At 38.3% G+C, this 20,188-nt stretch overlaps 1 protein-coding gene across 3 annotated transcripts in view; it reads left to right on the top strand.

Annotated features, from left to right (window-relative positions):
• LOC108432419 (transcription factor COE3) overlaps positions 1–20,188 on the top strand; it is a 179,908-nt gene that overhangs the window by 10,424 nt on the left and 149,296 nt on the right. For all 3 annotated transcript variants that reach the window (XM_017706224.2, XM_017706222.2, XM_017706223.1), the window contains exons 2-4: positions 9,638–9,794; positions 16,659–16,722; positions 19,503–19,558. In XM_017706224.2, the coding sequence (XP_017561713.1) occupies positions 9,638–9,794; positions 16,659–16,722; positions 19,503–19,558 (277 nt within the window). The remainder of the gene's footprint in view (positions 1–9,637; positions 9,795–16,658; positions 16,723–19,502; positions 19,559–20,188) is intronic.

The raw sequence follows: 20,188 nt of genomic DNA, 5'->3' as shown, positions 1-20,188 counted from the left end.
ATTGCTAAGGCAATCTTTTTTTATCTATGTATAAATATGCATTCATTGTGATATATATATATATATGTGTGTGTGTGTGTGTGTGTATGTATATATAAACCTCCATAAAAATCTCCATTTCTATTGTTTTACAGTTTTTGACATAATTTTAAAATGCCTGTTGCCCTTTACATTGTGTATACATTTCATGATGATTTTATATATATATATATATCCCTTAACCTTACACACTAAAGATCCACACTACATCTATAATAATAAGAACAATAATTATAATAATAATACGCTAATAATATCCATCAGAACACTTCTTGACCTAATTACAACAGACTTGTTTGATTATGTAAGTTTTTCGGATTAATGATTGTAAACAAAGTCTGGCATCTGTCATTCCTTTTTCATGTCAGAATGCAGAGGATGCTGTAATATGTGCTGCTACAGAGACTGTTGGAAAGCATGCACCCCAATACTTAATACTTAATATTTATATATATAAAAAACAATGGTAAAGTAAAATTACACTGTTCCCACAATAATTTCACTCTACAAGCATGAGAGCAGAACCCATCCATAGGTGTAAGCGAGTGTGTTTGGTTTTTAATGTGTGTATGTGTGTGTTAGAGTGTGTATACTGAGTGGAAGGATGTTATTCCTCTTCACTGATTTGTCTGTAAGACAGTATTAGGTGTAAAGCACATGGTGGAAGTGTCACTTGGAGAGAATTTGCAGCTGTGATGAACGTTTCTGTTCCGTGTCTCTGGGACACTTTTAACGAGCGTAAGGGTGCTGCGACGGCTCTCGGCCCGCTCTCGCACACCTGTGTGTGGCGGTAGGGTGCGGGTGTTTGCGTGTGTGCAGGTCTCGGCAGCGGTGTAGACAGCTGGCGAAGCGTGTGCCAGCTTATCGCTCCGAAACGTGACAGACAGGCTGATCTGTGCTTTTGTAGAAAGTCGCGGCGAGACGACTGGCTCCTCCGGAAAAGACGGCCGCCGCTCCGTCCCATCTGCTGCGCTGAGAACTTTACTGTGATTATTCCAAGTGTCAAAAATGAAGACGCTAGAACAACAGAAGGCTTCTGACCAGTGGAAAGCCTGCAATGAAAAAGGGATGCCCTGAATTGTTGTCAAAAGTAGGTAAACAGCATTGTGTTGGTGTAATACAGTTCATTCATATGGCACTAGGTCATTTAGGGGGTGATGCCCCACCAACTGTACTACGCACACTATTTTATACATGCGTCTATGATGGGAAACGTAGTGAAACTAAACTAAACGTGGTGTACTTTGCTGTACTGTCCAGCGCTGCATGTTGTGGGAAGATGAATCAGCAGCCAGATTTCCTAAACAGTCAGATCGTAGAGGATTGTCTTTAAATATGTCTCTCTTGTTGATTCTCTCCTTAATGTGTGGCTCCTTTGAATAGATGTGAATTTCTCTTAGCTTTTTTTTCCGTGCCGCATGAATGCACTGCACCCTGACTCATAATTAAAGGGGAGTTCAGATTCTTCTAAATTTCTGCAGAATTTGGTCTTAGAGATATAAACAGTCATTTGCATTGTTTTTTTATGTGAAATGCTCTGTTCTAGAGAAACTCACTGCGTCAGGATTGTTCACAGAGCTGGTGATCTAAATTGTTTTACAAATGTCTTAAAATAAGGTTTTAGACTTAAACACATTATTGAAATTATATTTTATCAGGAACCATGAGCCATATATATATATATATATATATACACACATATGTGTTGATATGACTCCTGGTTCCTGAACCTATATGTTTCTCTACAAAGTTTGTTTGCGTCTTAGGGATTGAGTTAAAGGTGATCTCCACCGATTTTTCCTTTTTACTTTACAGTGGTGGTGATTGGAACCAGGGGTCACCATATCTAAAACACAAATATAGCTATTTTATTTACTATCCAAAACCAACAGTGAGCCTACACACGTCTTCTGAGCTTTCTTTTCTATGCAACGTTGATAATGTTTAAAGTTCTTTTTGGGGACTATTTCACCTTAGGACACCCTTTGTATAACCTTCCTCCACAAATGTTTTTAAATATGTTTTAGAGCTAAACTTCATCTTAAATCTACTTTTAGAAGGATTAAACACGTCAGACGTTTGGTTCCTATCACCACCACTGTGACCAATTCTGATTGGTTAGTTTCCCTAGAATGAGGCGTTTTACATCAAATTGTTTGGAATCATTTTGTTGACATTTTATTTAATTATGCAGAAATTTGGAAAAATCAGTGGAGTTTGCCTTTAAGTGTATTGTTTACAAATTGATGAAACTCCCTTTAAACTGACTCCAAATATAAATGTAAACAAAAAATAGAACAGCAAAAATCTAAAGAAACTTAACTGGAAGACAACACGGTGCTGATGAAATATATTTAATTCGTGTTTATATAATCAAGTACATTCAGTGCAGCACAAAGCCTGGCCTCAGGGGGTCATTTAGTGGGACAACAGCCCACAAACATGCTTCTAAAGTGGCAAGTGGCTAAAAAGTGCTTTTCCCATCTATCATAACTGCATAGCTTACATATTAGTTTAACGCAGTTAAAGGGCCGATATCCGGCCTTTACCCCCCAAGGCCAACATATAACACTGTTGTGTTATAGCATTCCAGTTATGAGCATTCCAGTGCTGTTTTATGTCCCAAAAACAGTCATAATTTAAACTTATATAACTAATAAGAGCTAATAAGAGCTGACCAAACACTCAGCTGGGGGGCACAGAGCGGTCAGCACTGGTAACTTATTTTTCCAACCTCTTTTTATCCTTCAATTTAAACACACTTTGTTATTAAACAATAACTTTGTCTTTGTTATTGTGTTTTTAAGACTAATATATGTAAATGAGCTCTGTTCTAATTGGCTGCCTTGTACAGGTCAAAATGCAGTCCAACTAAAACACCTCCTATAGCTTCAGTCTAATTTATGGATGCTAAACTGTCATAGGCTGAATAGCAGGATGTATGTAAATATACTGGACTGTGGAGCTTACATAGTAGATGAAAATTTGGTGTTGCATAATACGGGCCCCTATGTGTGTATATGTATATGTATATATATGGGGGCCTGTATTATGCATCACCAAATTTTCCTCTACTATGTAAACTACATATATGTATATATATATAAACACACACACACACACACACACACACACACACACATATATATATATATATATATATATATATATATATATATATATATATATATATATATATACACCTACTCTACTGTTAATGTCAGTGGAACCACAATTTTAATTTAAAGTAATTATGGACTAATTCTTTTGGTCCATTCCTCATTAAATTTACATACAATATAGAGAGCAGTTGTAATTTCCAAATTCTATCAAAAACAGAAAAACAATGAAACAGTCAAGATACAAGGTATATATATATATATATGCTGTACCAAATGGAGCTCTACAATTCTGCATGTTCAATGTTCAGCTTAGAAATATTATTGGTCTACTTTGTATACCTACTGCTCACGGACTTGCTGCTCATCTTTTTCATGCAGACAGGTACAGACGATCAATGACCACTAATGACCACTTTTCTTACCTGTGACCTGTGCAGTTAGAGTAAAAGGCCATCTCGGCAGCGCTTGTTCTGCTGGTGCATTCAACACTTTCAACAATGCCTTGACATTTTGAAATGAGTTAAACTCGTGAGAAAAGTGCAGAGGGGAAATATCAGCCAAACGCAGACTGACATAATGACATCATGAGAGAAAGAGAGTTTCACAATTGTAGATTTTATTTATTTATGTTTGTGATTAGCATGGTGGCTCAGTGCCAAAACTGAGGTTGGCGTATGGGTCATCAGAGAGCGGGATAGAGAGAGAGAGAGAGAGAGAGAGAGAGAGAGAGAGAGAGAGAGAGAGAGAGAGAGAGAAAGAGAGAGAGACTGTAGTTAAAGGCTTAGTCACAGACTATTACAGACTTGATTAATGTCATTGGGCAGTGTCACTCATCCAGTTTTCTCTCTCTCTTCGCTTTTATGCTCTCTCTCTCTCACTAATACACTGGTCCAAGAAAGGGGCCCTTTCTTTTGTTACAAAACAAATATCAGAATCAGAACTGACTTTATTGCTCATCACTTACTGTAAATATAAATTAAAAGCAGCAGAAGACAAACAAGTAATACACACACACACACACACACACACACACACACACACACACACACACACACACACATATATATATATATATATATATATATATATGTATATATATATATATATATATGTAGTCATTTGCATGAGTATATGCAGAAAATATTACATTTTAAGCAGATTCTAGTGCATACTTTTATATTTAGTTGCTGAACAAAACACAAGACAATTTAAAAGTGTTCATAATATTTATATATAAATATATATAGGAACACCAGTCACAATACAATCTGCAGGATGTTATATTATTTTGTTATTTATTTATTTATTCATTTATTCTTTTAAAACAGTGATCTTAGAACTTTTGAATTGTGATTCCAAACTTGGTTTACCATATTCGGAGACGTGCAAAGCAAGCCAAGCCGTCCAATACTAAATCCTGATTTTCAGAGCAGGAGAGTGGACGTAGGTGTTCACACAGCTCACGCATACATATGTTCACCGACAGCTCAGCGGAGTTGCCCGGCGCGTCGGCAGTTTTTTGCTTGGCTGTCCGGTCTTTGACTCCAGAGTGGCTAACATGGGTTTGCCTGAAGTGTTGAGGCCATACAGTGCTGAGATTCCTCTCCTTTGCTTTTCACCATTACAATCTGCTGCAGTGCATTAAGTCTGCCTTTAATGAGACTCGAACTGTTCTATACTGAATGTGCTGTTCACTCAGCCTCACTGCTTAGTGGTTGACTCAGGCAGAGCTGTTGGAGAAGGTGTGTGTGTGTGTGTGTGTGTGTGTGTGTGTGTGTGTGTGTGTGTGTGTGTGAGTTTATGTGAGACCTCCCCCCACCACACATCATGTTTTCCAGCCTCTAGAGTGGATGTGGCGGCAATTAACATAATTAAAATAATAACGTTAACAAGCTTTCCATGTCAATGCCATTTCTGCACATAAAGCTCTAAGACTGGAGAGAGAGCGCTACATCACTGGGTCTCTCACCCTGAGCCCATTAGAGACAAAAGGACAGGGTGTGCAACTGAGCTGCTACTGTGTATGTTTGTATGTGTGTGTTATGTATTTTATAGTGTATTTGGGTTATTCTTCCATCCTCTAACTGTATATTGTTTATACTGTTCTGTTGGGGTTTTAATCTATATAAGGCAGGTAAACATTATTTAGCAAAAGGCTGTAAGTTTAAAGGAACAAAAGAATCTAATCAACACAACTGTCCACTCTCAGATCAGCCAAGACATGTTTGGTGTCCAAATCTTCCTTCTTCAGTATAGCGCTGGAGTTAAGAAGCTAACGTTCCCAACAGATTTCAATAGTCACCCAAATCTTATCTGTAAATACATCCTTGAAAACGTCTCTCAATCCGCTCAAACTGCACACAGGTCTTCTTTGAGGTCGCTCAGTCACTTAATACAACAAGTGTTAAAATCCATAAATTTCTGTTGTTCATATTTATTAATAGTTGTTAATCTTGAATTATTGACCTGATGATATGTTTAAACATAGAACAGAAATCATGAACATAATCTACAGTCTATATACATGCTTGATTAATGCGAGTTACAGAGTTTCTGGGAGATTTTGGGAGGGAATATTATCTACAATGGCTAACTGTAGTGTTCAGCCACATAGTGATGCTTTTTTTTTTATATAGCTTACAACTGGTCATACTGTGTCCTACCACATAAACAAATCAGCATGACCTAAATGAAGACCTGGATGCAATTTGAGCAGGTTAATAGCATCTTTGAGGATGTATTTACAGAAAAATGTGGGTGCCTGTTGACATCTACTTTTTTGGTAACATTAGCCTCATAACTCCAACGCAACTTTAAGGAAGCAAAGTTCAGACAACAAACTTGTTTTGGATGAACGACTACATCTAGCATCTGTGGGCAGTTGTGTGAATTTGATTTTTTTAACCAAACTATTCCTTTAATCCCAAGACTGAACTAACATTAAAGGAATACTCTGCTTTTCACTTATAATAAGCTCACCCGAGAAAAAAATTGTCACCTTGCATGTAGTGGCAAGAATTGCCACTAGCAGTCATTGAAGGTCCTTCACAACCAATTTCTGAAAGAACAACGTTTTTCCTCATAAGCCATGAAAAACGCTGGCAGTCCCTGTTGTATTTCGGCCACAGCTACTTCCTTCACACTATGGCCTTTGACTCTTTCACTCCTTTTTGCCAAACATTAACTTTCCTCTACTTTGCGGCCCATTTTCCTCACATCAGAGACATTCACTGCACTGTACCACCTTTTCTCAATCTGTGAATCCCATCACTATATATTATTATAGCCCAATTATCCTCATGCAGTGCCATGTGCAAGAGCCTGAAGTTACCATCACTTTAAACATGCAAGGTGACTAATTTTTTTGTCCAGGGAGTTTAGAAATAGGTACCTCATCAGATATTCAGTCCTTTTAAAATGTTTGAAAATGATTTAGGTTTTTGATCATATGCTACAGATGCAGTAAATGAGGATCAGCTTGAAAAATGCTGGACTATTCTGTTAAAATGCTGGCTGGATATGAAGGATTAGCTGTAGTTGAGCTGGACCTCACGTGAGGCCTAAAAAAAGAATGTATTGAATTTACTTGTTTGTTATTTACACAGATGATTATTAAAATAATGATTTGAATAAGGCTTAACAGAATGACAATATTGTGTTGTAATATATTTTATGTATTAGTTATATTTGTAATGAATCACTTTTTTCAGTTTGATATATATATTTTTTAAAGCACTTTATAATAAATGTAGAAAATTGTTGTAAAACAATAAGACTACTCACATAAAACAGTGCAAATCGTAATATAAAAGACACGTAAGGACCTATTTTATACTATATAATATATTAATTATGGTGCAAATTAATTTCTAGTTAAAATGGCCATTGATTTCAAGTTATTAATTTTTCAACAGCAGGAAAAAATGTAAAACGTATTTAATAGAAATAAAATTTACACAGAGAAAATTAAATATAACATCAATATATGAATATAATATTAATATTTAATGTGTTCATTATCTGCCTCTACTATACCGTACATTCTTTTTTTAAGTCCTGCTTTCGGATATCTGCAGTGATATTTTTCAGCACTTCCAAAGTTCAGGTTTTTTTTTGACTGTACATAAGTGACAGGGATCTCTGACTTCTGCACAGTACTGTAATATACTGTAAACTGTTTGATTTGAAATACTAATGATAGGAGTGGGAGTGGGAGCATGTTTGGGACAGTGTTTATTACAGCTTCGTCACAGACTGTCAGACCTGGCTGCTCTCCACCATCACTCCCCACCGACACACAGCAGATGAATAGATATCTATACATATGAAGATTTCACAGACTGGCATTAATCCTGGACCACATGGTTGGAGATGAGAGTAAATATGTTCTCACATCAGTCTGTGATGCTGATTTAATGAAGACAGCAGAGACGGTAGGAGAACGTTTGCTTTAGTGATTTAAGGCAGTAAAGCAGCGCTCGGTTACAGCTGTAAGACTGCTGAGTTGCAAATACCTTCACACACTCAGAGCGTCTGTGTGTGTGCATGTGTGTGTGTGAGTGTGTGTGTGTGTGTGATTCTGTAGATGTTCAGCGGTCACTCTCAGTGAGACTCAGGACATTTTCACGCGGTGATGCTGAAAGTAAAAAAAAGCAAAGAACCTGTATTTTAATCTCCACCCTAACTCAACCTGGCTCTACCAAACTCTCTCTTTCTCTCTCTCTCTTTCTCTCTCTCCCCCTCTCTCTCTCTCTTTCTCTCGCTCTCTCTTTTTCTCTTTCTCTCTCTCACTCTCTCCTCCCTCTCCTTCTCTCTCTCTTCCTCTCTGTCTCTCTCTCTTGCTCTCTCTAGCTCTCTCTCTCTCTTTCTCTCGTTCTCTTTCTCCTCATTGTTCTTCTCTCTCTTATTCTCTCTTACTCTCTCTCTCTTTCTCTCTCTCTCTTTCTCCTTCTCCCTCTCCTTGTCAGATTGTCTGCTCAGTGTTGCTGTCAGCTGCAGTAGGAGTGTGTGTGAGTGTGTGTGTGTGTGTGGTGTGTGTATGTGTGTGTGTGTGGTTCTCTGGACCCCCCCAAAGCTCTGATCGATGCTGAAGAGCGGATGTCGGGACGGGTTGGCTGGAGGATTTCTATTGGCTGGACTCAGGGGAGGCGGGCCTGAGAGAGGAGTGAGTTTGATTGACAGGTCAGGGGAGAGCAGAGCGGCTGCCAAAAACGAGTTGAAACCCAGCAGCGCCCGTCAGCCGAGGAAGCAGACGGAGCCTTCTGGGGGCCAAAGTCTGATTGTTGATGTGGTGGAGAGGGGAGAAGGGCACAATAGAGAGCGTGGAGCACACACACACACACACACACACACACACACACACACACACACACACACGCACACACACACACACACAGCTATACCAACACACGCAGCTATACAAAGCAAAAACATCTTCTTCTCTCCAAATAATCTCCACTCACTGTGTGTTCTTTCTCCTCTCGCTGGGCATCAGACTGACCAGAGTTCAGACTCACACACTGAGCGCACTGTCCTAAATCAATGAGCATGCAAACAAAATACAAACACACATCTGTGCATAATAATAACAACTACACCATAAACCTGGAGTCTTAGAAACAGAGAGATTGGCAGGTGTCAATGCAAAGTAACAACAACACCAACAACAACAACAATAATAACAACAACAACAACAATAATAATAATATCTGCAACAACATTTGTAGTGGTAATAAAATACTTGTATAGGATTTTTCTTTCTTTTTTTTCTTCCTTTACTTTTTTCCTTTCTGTTTCTTTCTTTTTTTCCATCTTTTCTTTCTTTCTTTCTTTCTTTCTTTCTTTCTTTCTTTCTTTCTTTCTTTCTTTCTTTCTTTCTTTCTTTCTTTGTACCTTCATTTGTTTCTCTGTCTTTTCTTCCTTTTTTCTATTATGTTTTCTTTTATTTCTTTCTTTCACTTTGTCTGCATTTTCTCTCTTTCTTTTAATTCTGTATTTTCCTTTAATAATAAAAATAATAATAATAATAGTATTGCCTCATTGTTTGTCTTTCTCGCTCCTAATAAATCAATAATATGCTGGTATAGTATGTTTGAGAACTGAAAGATGGTTGCATTGGTTAAAAACACAAAGTAACGGCATTAAAAACATTGATTAATTGAACAAAAGAAACAAAATCCCTTTTTAAGCTTTCAAATTCCTGACAATTACTTCTGAGTTTCATAGTAGTTATTGATTCCTTATTGACTGCTCATGGTTGCTTATTAATTTTTTCTCTTCTCTCTCTCTCTCTCTCTCTCTCTCTCTCTCTCTCTCTGTCTGTCTTTGTCTGTCTCTCTGTCTGACTCTCTCTCTCTCTCTCTCTCTCTCTCTCTGTCTGTCTGTCTGTGTGTCTTTCACTCTGTCTGTCTGTCTGTCTTTCTATCTGTGTCTGTCTCTCTCTCTCTCTCTCTCTCTCTCTCTCTCTCTCCATACAGTGGGGTTGGTTTGGCTCGGGCTCATTATGAGAAGCAGCCTCCCTCTAACCTGCGCAAGTCCAACTTCTTCCACTTCGTGCTGGCTCTGTATGACCGGCAGGGTCAGCCTGTGGAGATCGAGAGGACCTCCTACGTGGACTTTGTGGAAAAGGACAAAGTGAGTAGCAAAAAACACCAGAAAGCCAAAACATGTTGGTTGTAGTGGGAGAAGGAGTGCGGGCCCAACGGAATGTTTGGCTGCATCAAACCTACAAGCAACCAAAGCAATTTATTTTGAGATGTCATTTCTTTTATAACTCCAATGAAGTATTATTTTAAATAAATCCACAGTATTTTGATAACTCTTTTTTAAACATTATACATAACATAATTATTACTATGTTATTACATAAACATAGTACATTTCCACAGTCATCCTCTGTAAAGATGCAATTAAAGGTTCAAATGAATGTACATAGACTGATCCCAATATTTTTTTTTTTTTTACAATTTACAATATTTGCAATGTGGATAGCCTTTTTTGAAATGCTTCATTTTTGAGCCATTTACTTTTTGCTTTTTTATTTCTTTATCTAAGAGTTCTCGGTTTTGCATTTAATTCATTAATTAATCTATTGTGCTCAGTTTTGTTGTTTTTATGCCACAGCAAAGTAGTCATGCCACTGTATGTGTTAGAGCAGAAGTACATAAAGCAGCCTGTAGGGGGCAGTGAAGAGACCAGGATAAAAAACAGTGAGAAAAAAAAATCTAATTGAGAAATTGGAAGATTTAGATTATCACAAGACTTATTACCACACAAACAGTTGTTTATTTCATGTTGTTTTCAGTCTCATTGTTTATTTTTTGTCTTTAACTGTACTTTTACGAGTTTCTTTTACATACCAGAGGCATGTAAAGAAGTTTCAACCCATGCTTCAGTAAAAATATTGCTAAACAACTTGTTATTGTTAATAACAAGTTACTGAAGTAGAAGTAAAGGTAGCCTCATAAAAGAGTATCAGGCCCAAAACTCCAAATACTGATTTCTCTATTGCAGTGCAGTATCTTGGTACAGCCAGCAGCATCATAGGAAATGAAGTTTGTTAAGCTCCTTTCTTTTTTTTTAGGATTATTTGGTCTGAAACAAAATGCTAAAGTTCCACAGTGAGAGGGATGGGCAACAGCAAAGTTGTTCAGGAGACGAACCCATAGAACACAATTTAGTTAATCCTAAAACTAAATGTGAAAGACTGAACTGGAAGGGAATAAGAAGTAAAGCCTTTCCTCACAAATACACTCACTGTATGAACTGAACTCACTCATTTCCATTCAATCAAATGGCGTGAAGCCAGCACCGGCACTTTGTTCAACATAAAATACTGTTCATGGAACATTTCAGTGCAGTTGATTAGATTTTGAATTCAGGGGTCACAACTAGTACTGTACACTTCACTGATTGAAACGTTATCAAGCCATTGGCCTGATGATGGGCCAAAAGTTTCCTTATACACTTTTATAGCCTAAGAAAAGCTCCATTAGTTTGTATTGAAGCCCATGTAATAAGCCTTAGTATATAATAAGCCTGGACTGTTAATGGGTTAATTAAAAGACCACAAGATTTAGAAATTTCTGCTTAATTCAGTTGTTAGATAAACAAAGTCAGTCGGGGTAGTGAATGGTTTACAGTAGAGAAACTTACTAACTCTGATTTCTATGCAGTGGTGGTGATAGGAACCTTGCCTACAACACAAATATAGCCATTTTAATCACTATCCAGAACCACCAGTGAACTTACATATCGCTGTTATCGAAACAAAAACGTTTATCTCCAAAAGTGGTAACTTTACAGAAGAAGGAAAGAACATAGCTTACTTTTAATGTAAGTCAGTGCAACCAGACTTTTTTCCAAGTCCTTTTGGGTCATTTCTTTTGGTCCATTCATTGTGAAATTTACATACAATGTAAAGGACGATGGGCACTTTCAAATTATGTCAAAAACTAAAAAACAAGGAGATACAATGTTTTGTTCGGTAGATCTAAAATATATACGTTTTCTTTCAGTGCTATATACCCTGCATGTACTTCTCCACTATAAATTCCATCTCAAAACTATAGCAAAGAGTGTCTCAGGCATCAGGCATGTATTCATAGCTCTATTCACTATATAATAGCTCACTGTGAGGGAGTCTTCAGACGTCTGGTTCCTATCACCACCACTGTGAACAGTTCTGACTGTTGGAGTGGAGCATCCAAATGCAGCATTTCACACCTCCACTCTGAATCGCTTTGTTTAAATTTGTTACCAGGAAACATCACAATATGAAAAATATTTGTATGATAGGAAATTGAAGTGTCATTTGAAACACTTAGCAAAGTTTGCAAAAGAGAAAAAACAAAACAAGTTGGAAATTTGATAAACCCTGGCATATAGCTTATCAGACCTATGTGAGAATTGTCTGGGCGTGGCTTAATATTCTGACATATGAATGATTGACAGCCCTCAGCCCAATCCCCCCAGCCTGCTACACCCCAAAAACAGGTCACAAATAGAGTGGATGAGGGCAAATTACTGTACATATGCAAGCAGTATTGTGGCTCATTAAAACATTAAGTGCGTTTACATGCACTTAATAATCTGATAACTGCAGAAAATCAGGTTTTGTCAGTGATCCAATCAACGCATTTATATACACTTGGGTAATCAGATAACGAGAATTTCCAGGCCTACATGAATCAGACAGTAATCAGAGTTCTGCTTTAGTAACCAGCCAATAAACTCACAGAAGACGACGTGACATAAATGTAGTGTAAAACTTGCTTCTTTTTTTTTAGAAAAACATTGCGCCACTTTACCTGAAAATATGAACAGACATTACCTAGAAGATGAAGAATATTTGAATCCTTCATCAGTGTCGCTCCAAAAGCGCTGCTTGCTTATTTCTACAGTACTGTCATCTGTTTTTGTGCACAGACTGAGAAATGGAAAGAAATCAGAGTAAGAGTACACCTGCACTGAGAAATCAGATTACCGAGCTACAATCCCGCTGTCTTTATTTGATTTCCTAATCGGATTTGTTATTCCGATCTAAGAACTCTGAGTTTACTGTTTACATGACCATTTGTAATTGGATAACTGCAGAAATCAGATTATGATTGGATCATTGAGTGCATATAAACATATTCATGGTCCGTCTTGTATATTGCGACATCTTAAAGAAGGTAAAGTTCTTATTCAGAGAAGAATTTTGGTCTATTGACCATTTAGTGGACACTGGAAAGTACACACACAGGACAGTTTAACTGTCTATTGTTTGTCCACAACAGCAAGATTGAAAGAAAACACAGATATTGTTTCCTTGGAGCTTTAATGGCTTAAATATTGGGTAATTTAGCTTATTTTTTGTCAACATTTGCAGTTTTTTTAAGAGGAACAACCCTGTTGAGTGTTTACTGGAGCAGGTAAATATGAAAACACTTAGAGAACTACAGATTCATCGAAACTGCACCGAAGCACATGCAACTGATTAAACGGAGCAAATGATTAAGCATCATCTCCTCCACTTCCAGCACCTTCTGCTCGCTCTCACGTGTGCTAATGTGCTCTACCTGCCAACCACGCAGTGTGTGTTGTGTGTGTCAGGAGGTAGTCCTGCTAGGCCCGCTGCGTGTGACTCTGTATGTGTGTGTGTGTGTGTTTGGGGTTGTTCAGTAAAAGGTTACAGAGAACAGCTCCGCCCTCGGTCAGGCGGGATGGTGTCCAGCTGGCACGGTCACTCCTCCGTCCTCACTGTCCATTCACCTCCGCCTTGACCCCCGGACCACCAACACCCCCCCAACCCAATCAAGCCCCCCCATAGACTCACTCGATAACTTCACTCTGGGCCACTGCCAAGACATCACCACCAGTCCTGGCAATGAGAGAGAGAGAGAGAGAGAGAGAGAGAGAGAAAGAGAGAGAGAGAGATAGATAGATAGATAGATAGATAGATAGATAGATAGATAGATAGATAGATAGATAGATAGATAGATAGATAGAGAAAAAGAGAGAGAGAGAAAAAGAGAGAGAGACAGAGAGAGACAGGCAGAGGCATTGATGGAGAGGGAGAGAGGGAGTGATAGAGAGAGGATGATGGAGAGACAGAGAAAAAGAGATAGAGTGAAAGAGAGAGCTAAGACGAGAGTGGAAGAAAGAAGAACAGAGAGAGATTGAGAAAAAGTGATAGTGAGAGAGAGAGAGAGAGAGAGAGAGAGAGAGAGAGAGAGAGAGAGAGATTGATAGTGATGTAGAGGGAGAGAGAGCGCAATGTAGAGAGGATGATGGAGAGACAGAGAGAAAAAGAAATAGATAGAGAAATAGAGAGCTATGAAGAGAGAGAGTGGAAGAGAGAAGAACAGAGAGAGAGAGAGTGAGAAAAAGCGATGGTGAAAAAGTGCAGGCAGAGCGAAAGGATCAGTATGAGAAAGAGCATTGGGGAGAGAGAGGAAGATGTAACAAAACTAAAGAAAGAGTGAGAGAAGAGAGGCAGAGAAAACGAAGGAGACACATTTAGGATGTGCCTCATGTTGTTGGCGTCGGCTGCTGTAGATTAAAATCTTGGGAAAACACAATGCAAGTAACTTCTTAACCTGAGAGTCCAGCTGAGCTCAGAATGACGTATGTCATGTAACACTCGGCTGCAGTTAAACTGAGCATAACTGAAGCCAAATGCAGTCTAACAGGCAGCAGCTGAACATAGGGACCACAAACGAAAAGGAAAAATTGATCATTCGATTTCACATCCCACTAAACACCTGCCATAAGCTTTTAGACTAGCCTAAATAGGTCAAACATACACACTGCTTTTGTAGTGACATTGTTAACGTCTCTCAGGTTTACCCCGCTTTTCTGAGTTCCCAGCTTTCCAGCATTTCATGAGTGTTTATCAATGTAATTGCATCAGGAGATTTTTACTGACTTGAATTTAAAGTATATTATACATGTACGAATGGCAGCTGATATGAAATAAGAGCTGATAACCAAACCCAAAGCTGCACTCAATGAATCCTGTGAAGTGAACTGGGCCTAAATACCAGATGGACGCTAAGATAAGTTTAAGTGGCCCTTATTAGTCCCACAAACGGGGAAATTTCACCGCCTCATTCAACCCATCTGGGCAGTGAAACACCACATATACACTAGTGAATACACAAGGGGGCAGTGAGCACACTTGCCCAGAGCGGTGGGCAGCCCTATCCGCAGCGCCGCCTGGTGAGCAGTAGGGGGTTAGGCGTCTTGCTCAAGGATACCTCTGTCATGTACTGTCGGAGCTGGGGACCGGCTCCCTCAAAGGGCCAGTTCCCTAACCTAAAGCCCATGACTGGCCCAAGTCATGGCTGGAGGTTATAGGCCATGAGGCCCAATCCCATTTCTTATTTTACCCCTACCCCTTGTTTTCGAGTGTTACCTTGCCCCTTGGAACTGAGTTACAAGGGGTAGTGGTCGAAACCTTCCCTATGAAATGGGACAACCATCATATAAAATGAACATTGCTTCATTGCATTTACAGGCTGCTCTGTAGGTGACTGTGCCAGTCTGCAGTGATAGCAGAGGAGGGAAATGTTCAGAAACCTCACTGTGGCTTTAGTTAAGTTTACGGAATTATGATGTACCTTCAAAGGGGAGGGGTGGGGGCAATTATTTATTAACGCCCACCCCTAATTCTTCAGTGATATGAAGCTGATGCCAGCTATTCACCAGCTGCTTGTTCGAAACCTCCCATTCCACCTTAAATGGTGCAGCACTTGTGACGTCGGGGGTGCCAGAATGCAAATATGAATGCAAGACTTAAGGTGGAACAGGAAATTTAGCTTGCTAGCTAACGAGAACCAACACACTACTACGATGTTCTTTGCTTGTCATAAAGAAAAGGACCATAATACATTGAAATGACATGAAACTAAGATAATAAAATGGTTATTTTTCTCTACACTCAAGAGAATGATTTATGGCCACCAGAAACATTAAACAAGTATTTTACATAAAACTTATTTAAAACATAAAAATATACTTATTTATATTCATTATAAGGCATGTTGGACATGAAATGGCTCTTTTTATTTGTACAGTCTCCTGCCATCCTTTGTTATTCAGTGCAACTGCAATGAAACAGTGATGCGCATGAACTTAATTCCTGCTTTTTAATGTTTTTGACCAGATATTAATGCTTCATTTTGCTCATTTTGAGAGATACTCTAAACAAACACCAGCGAACTAGCTAGCTAGCATCCTTGCTAGGGTACAAAAGGTAGATTAAATAAACAACGGCAGGGATTTATCGTGAAGCTGTATATAAAGATGTATTCCATTAATATTCAAATCAACAGCTCATGGTTTTTGTAACTGTAAGTGACGTTGACATGTTAGGAAGGCATGAAGCGACTGATAGCATTAGCTAGCTAGCTAACTTGCATGATAATTGGCATGAGAGCTGCACCTCAACAGGAAGGTTGTGCACATAAACATTTGCTTTAATTAGTAGTTCAGTTGGGAGTGAATAGAAAGTCTAAAGCAGGGAATTTGAGCTGAAATCTATGAAGTTACGTTTATTTCTTTCACACTAGACTTTAAAATTTATGTTTTGTAATGTGACTCAGCAAATACTATTTAATACAGTTTGGACGACAGTAAATGTGAATTTAACATGAGCTGTCATTTATTACACTTACACAGTCTGAGTAATTGTGCTGTGAGTACAGAAGGTACTATTAACTCTTCAGAAATACATAAATGTGATGTAAAAGAATTGCATGAATCCTACAAGCGCTTCTAATTTAAAGCTTATTAAATTCATTCAGGTTTATTGAACATGATGGAGAAACATAAATTTAAAAAAAATTTTTTTGAGTGTAGTTGCAAAACAGAGTTGTAAGGGCTGGGATCCGGGGTGAAATGGGATTGGGCCAAAGAATCCTGATTAAGGCCCTTCCAGTCCATGGCTATAATGGAGAAGAATGGAAAAGCTCAGCTTATGACATCTCCCTTCTGTTTCTCTTCCTGTTTTAGGAATATAATGGCGAAAAGACCAACAACGGCATCCACTACAGGTTACAGCTCCTCTACAGTAATGGTAAGTCTTCCCTTACAAACCGTCGCGTCTTCCAGAGCTAACTGAGGCCATTTCCAGAGCAAAGCGAAAACCTCCACACTGTAATATGTCTCTGCACATCTGGAAGAGAGCTTGAGGACTCCATCTGTTTATGCTGTGAGAGGCTCATGATTTTATTCACATCTGTCCCCCTACTCAGTTTCCCAGTTCCTTTTTAACTTCACCATGGCGCTCTGCAGATGATATAAAGTGGGCTTCCCCTTTCTTTTCACCCACTGCTGTTAGATTCGACGGTGACTATGATAACAGCTAATGCTTAGAGCTGGAATCATACACTGACGGACCAAGCTTCAGTACAGAAGTCTGAATCAGAATATCAGCCCCCTCAGTTTCCCAAAACTGTGGCACATGAGTTTTCCCTTTTGTTTTGCTAATATTAAAGCTTTTTGCTAATAAGCTAGCATAACTCGTAATTTTTGTTGCAATCATACTCTGACGGAACAACTTCCAGTTCGTAATCAGCTCCCTAACCACTTGAATTTGGTCATTTCAGCTTTGCAGTGTACGGCTGCAGGTGCTATAAAGAGGCCTTTCCATGTCATTCTAGTGCTAGCATTCATGCTAATGGTAATACACTAGCATTCAAGTTGTTGTTGGAGCTTTTCATTGGATTGACACAACTCTTGTCCTTATTATCATATTTTCTAGCCTGCTTTAGTTATGGCCAGCTTCTACCTGCCACAGCTAGATCTATAACACAATGAAAGCTAGCTTCCTCTGAGACATGTGAAGCATCATTGGACAGTTCAGAGGTCTTGGAGGAGAATGCTACTGCCAATTCTGTTGCATCACCTAGCATGTAGGCCAACATTGCACTGTGCGACAACCCATCCTACCCACCCAGCAAAAGCAAAGTCATGGATGGCTTCCATGGCATAACTAGGGATATCCTGACAACAGCGAAACAATCTCTCGACAATCACTCAGATAGTTGCGCCACTCGATAGCCCATATTCTTTTCCCCCATTGGTAACAGCATAAATAGCAATGTTGCTAACAGCTAACGCTTTTCAGTGGGGTTAGATACAGATGGGCCGTAATTTTGAACGGTTGCTGCCTTTCTTCCATTCTTAAAGCCTTTTTAGCTCCACTGCAGCATTCAACATGACCTGTAGCTTTTCCAAAAGTAAGGCCCATTGCTAATAGTGAAAGGAGTGACTTTGCTAACAAGCTAATGCTTTTTATTGTGATTAAACTCTAGCTTTGAATGAGAACATCTTTCTCAGTTTTCTACAGCCTTTTTAGCTCCATTGCAGCATTCAACAGGACTTGGAGCCCTACCTTTTTACCAAATGCTAATCAGTATGATAAATAGGGTAACAGTATAAATAGTGATTTTATTGGCACTGATAGACCAAATTTCAGCTTTCAGTCAGAGCATCTGCCCCCACCCCAGCTTTCTAATAATACCTTTAAGACTTCAGCATAAGCTGCAGACGCTATAAAACAGGCTTCCCTTTTATTTCAACTCATGGCTAATTGTGAAAGTAGCAGTTTTGCTAAAATCAAACATGGTTTATTGTTAGTAGTGGTTCACACTCCAATTGCAAATTTGAATGATATACACTAGCATACATATAAAGTGTAGCCAGACTGACTGTAAGAACAGAGCCAGTGTGAATGTCATTTGCACTGTCCTGCTGAGAGATTAGCATGTGGGTAGCCTTCCCAGCAGGCCTCTCTGCCCCACTCCGCTGCTTTCCTGCAGGGATTTCCTCCATGGAGCAATGCTAATAGAGAGTAAAGATGGATATGGAGTTCGTGTGTGGATGTGCAGAGACAGCAAGGGGCGGGGAATAGCTCTATCTCTCGCAGGTTTAAGGCGGGAATGCCATAAATAATACATTTATTTTTATAAACTGCAGTGCTGCGCCTTGTTTGTTTTCGCTAAAAAGGGGGGGAATCGGCCAACGGCTCGAGCAGCATGACAAGCAAACTGTGCAAGTATTATACACACGCTTCACATGGGATATAATATAGCAAATTTGCTCTTTGAAAGGCTCAGTTAGAAGATATTTCTTCTTACTCATGATTATTTTGAAAGAATTAGACTTGTGCTGAGCTGGTATTTTTCATTTTACTTGAATGGAGCACAGAAACCAAGCTCTGATCTGAGCATGCTGTCATTTCAAAAGTGTATAGAATATGAAAAATACATACTTTTAATGTTTACACTTTAAACATGTTATAAAACATGCTCAATGTATTATTTTGGAACAACATATGACAAATTAAGTGTATTGTAATTGTAATTAAGCTATGATTATACATATAGTAAATGCATTTAGTGTTTAGCACTTAAGTATATTTAAGATTAAAGTGTGTGTGTGTATGTATGTATATATATATATATATATATATATATATATATATATATATATATATACATATATATATATATATATAAGTTTGTATAACTAATATAATTAATATAATTCTAACTATAACTATAACTAGATTACTTTTTGGTATTTTTCCACAGAATACATGAAAAAATGTACTTTATATATTTAAATTATTCTTTTTCACAAAGGCAAAAACAAGTTTCTATAAATCTTTTGAATGAACTCGGAAGTTCAGTTTTATTTTGGGATGTGTAATGCATGAGATATATGCAGTTGGGTACAAGAAAGAAGCATAAATGAAACAATTTATTATTATCAACTTAGCTTGGGTGTGTTTTGCATGGATAGTTTAGGCAGTGGTTCTAGTGGAATGATTTGTTTCCTATATTTTTGCAGGCATCAGGACAGAGCAGGACCTGTATGTACGGTTGATAGACTCCATGACTAAACAGGTGAGTGGACTCCGGGTATACATTCAAGTTTCTCTCTGGGCAAATGAAGATATCAAAAGGAAGCTTCCAAAGATTATGAAGAGGCTTTGCTTGTTTCTGAAAGAGAATTCCACCATTTTTCAGTCACTAAGATGTAAACAAAGTCATTTTGAGTTGTCTGACATGAAATACTTTGTTCAACAGAAACAAGACAGAACTTTTCACAGTGGCAGTGATAGGAACCAGATGTCTGAAGAGTTTAAAGCTTCTCTGGCAAAAGATTATTATATGAAATAGTTACAAATATGTTGTCCGAAGCCTAAAACTTTGCTCACAATATTTTGAGATACGCATTTGACCTAAAAAGTATTTATGGTGCAAAACTATTTATGGTGCAGGGATGTTGTTAGGCCACAATAGCGCAGAGGAACCTTTTTTATCAATCATTTTATTAACATGACACATAAAACCGGACCACTGATTCACTGGTCATTTTGGACTATAAATAAAATAGGCATATTGTTGTAGATATTGCGACCCATGTTTTCCAATCACTATAATTGTGCAGAAATCACTATGTTTAATGTACTGCATGCATGGATTCTGTACCTAACTTTATGCAGAATTGCTATACATAAGCAAAACTTTTGT

This window comes from Pygocentrus nattereri, chromosome 14 (assembly GCF_015220715.1).
Source record: "Pygocentrus nattereri isolate fPygNat1 chromosome 14, fPygNat1.pri, whole genome shotgun sequence".
NCBI classification, from domain to species: Eukaryota; Metazoa; Chordata; class Actinopteri; order Characiformes; family Serrasalmidae; genus Pygocentrus; species Pygocentrus nattereri.
Note: the sequence above shows the minus strand (reverse complement) of the source record. Positions and strands in the feature narration are given on the sequence as shown.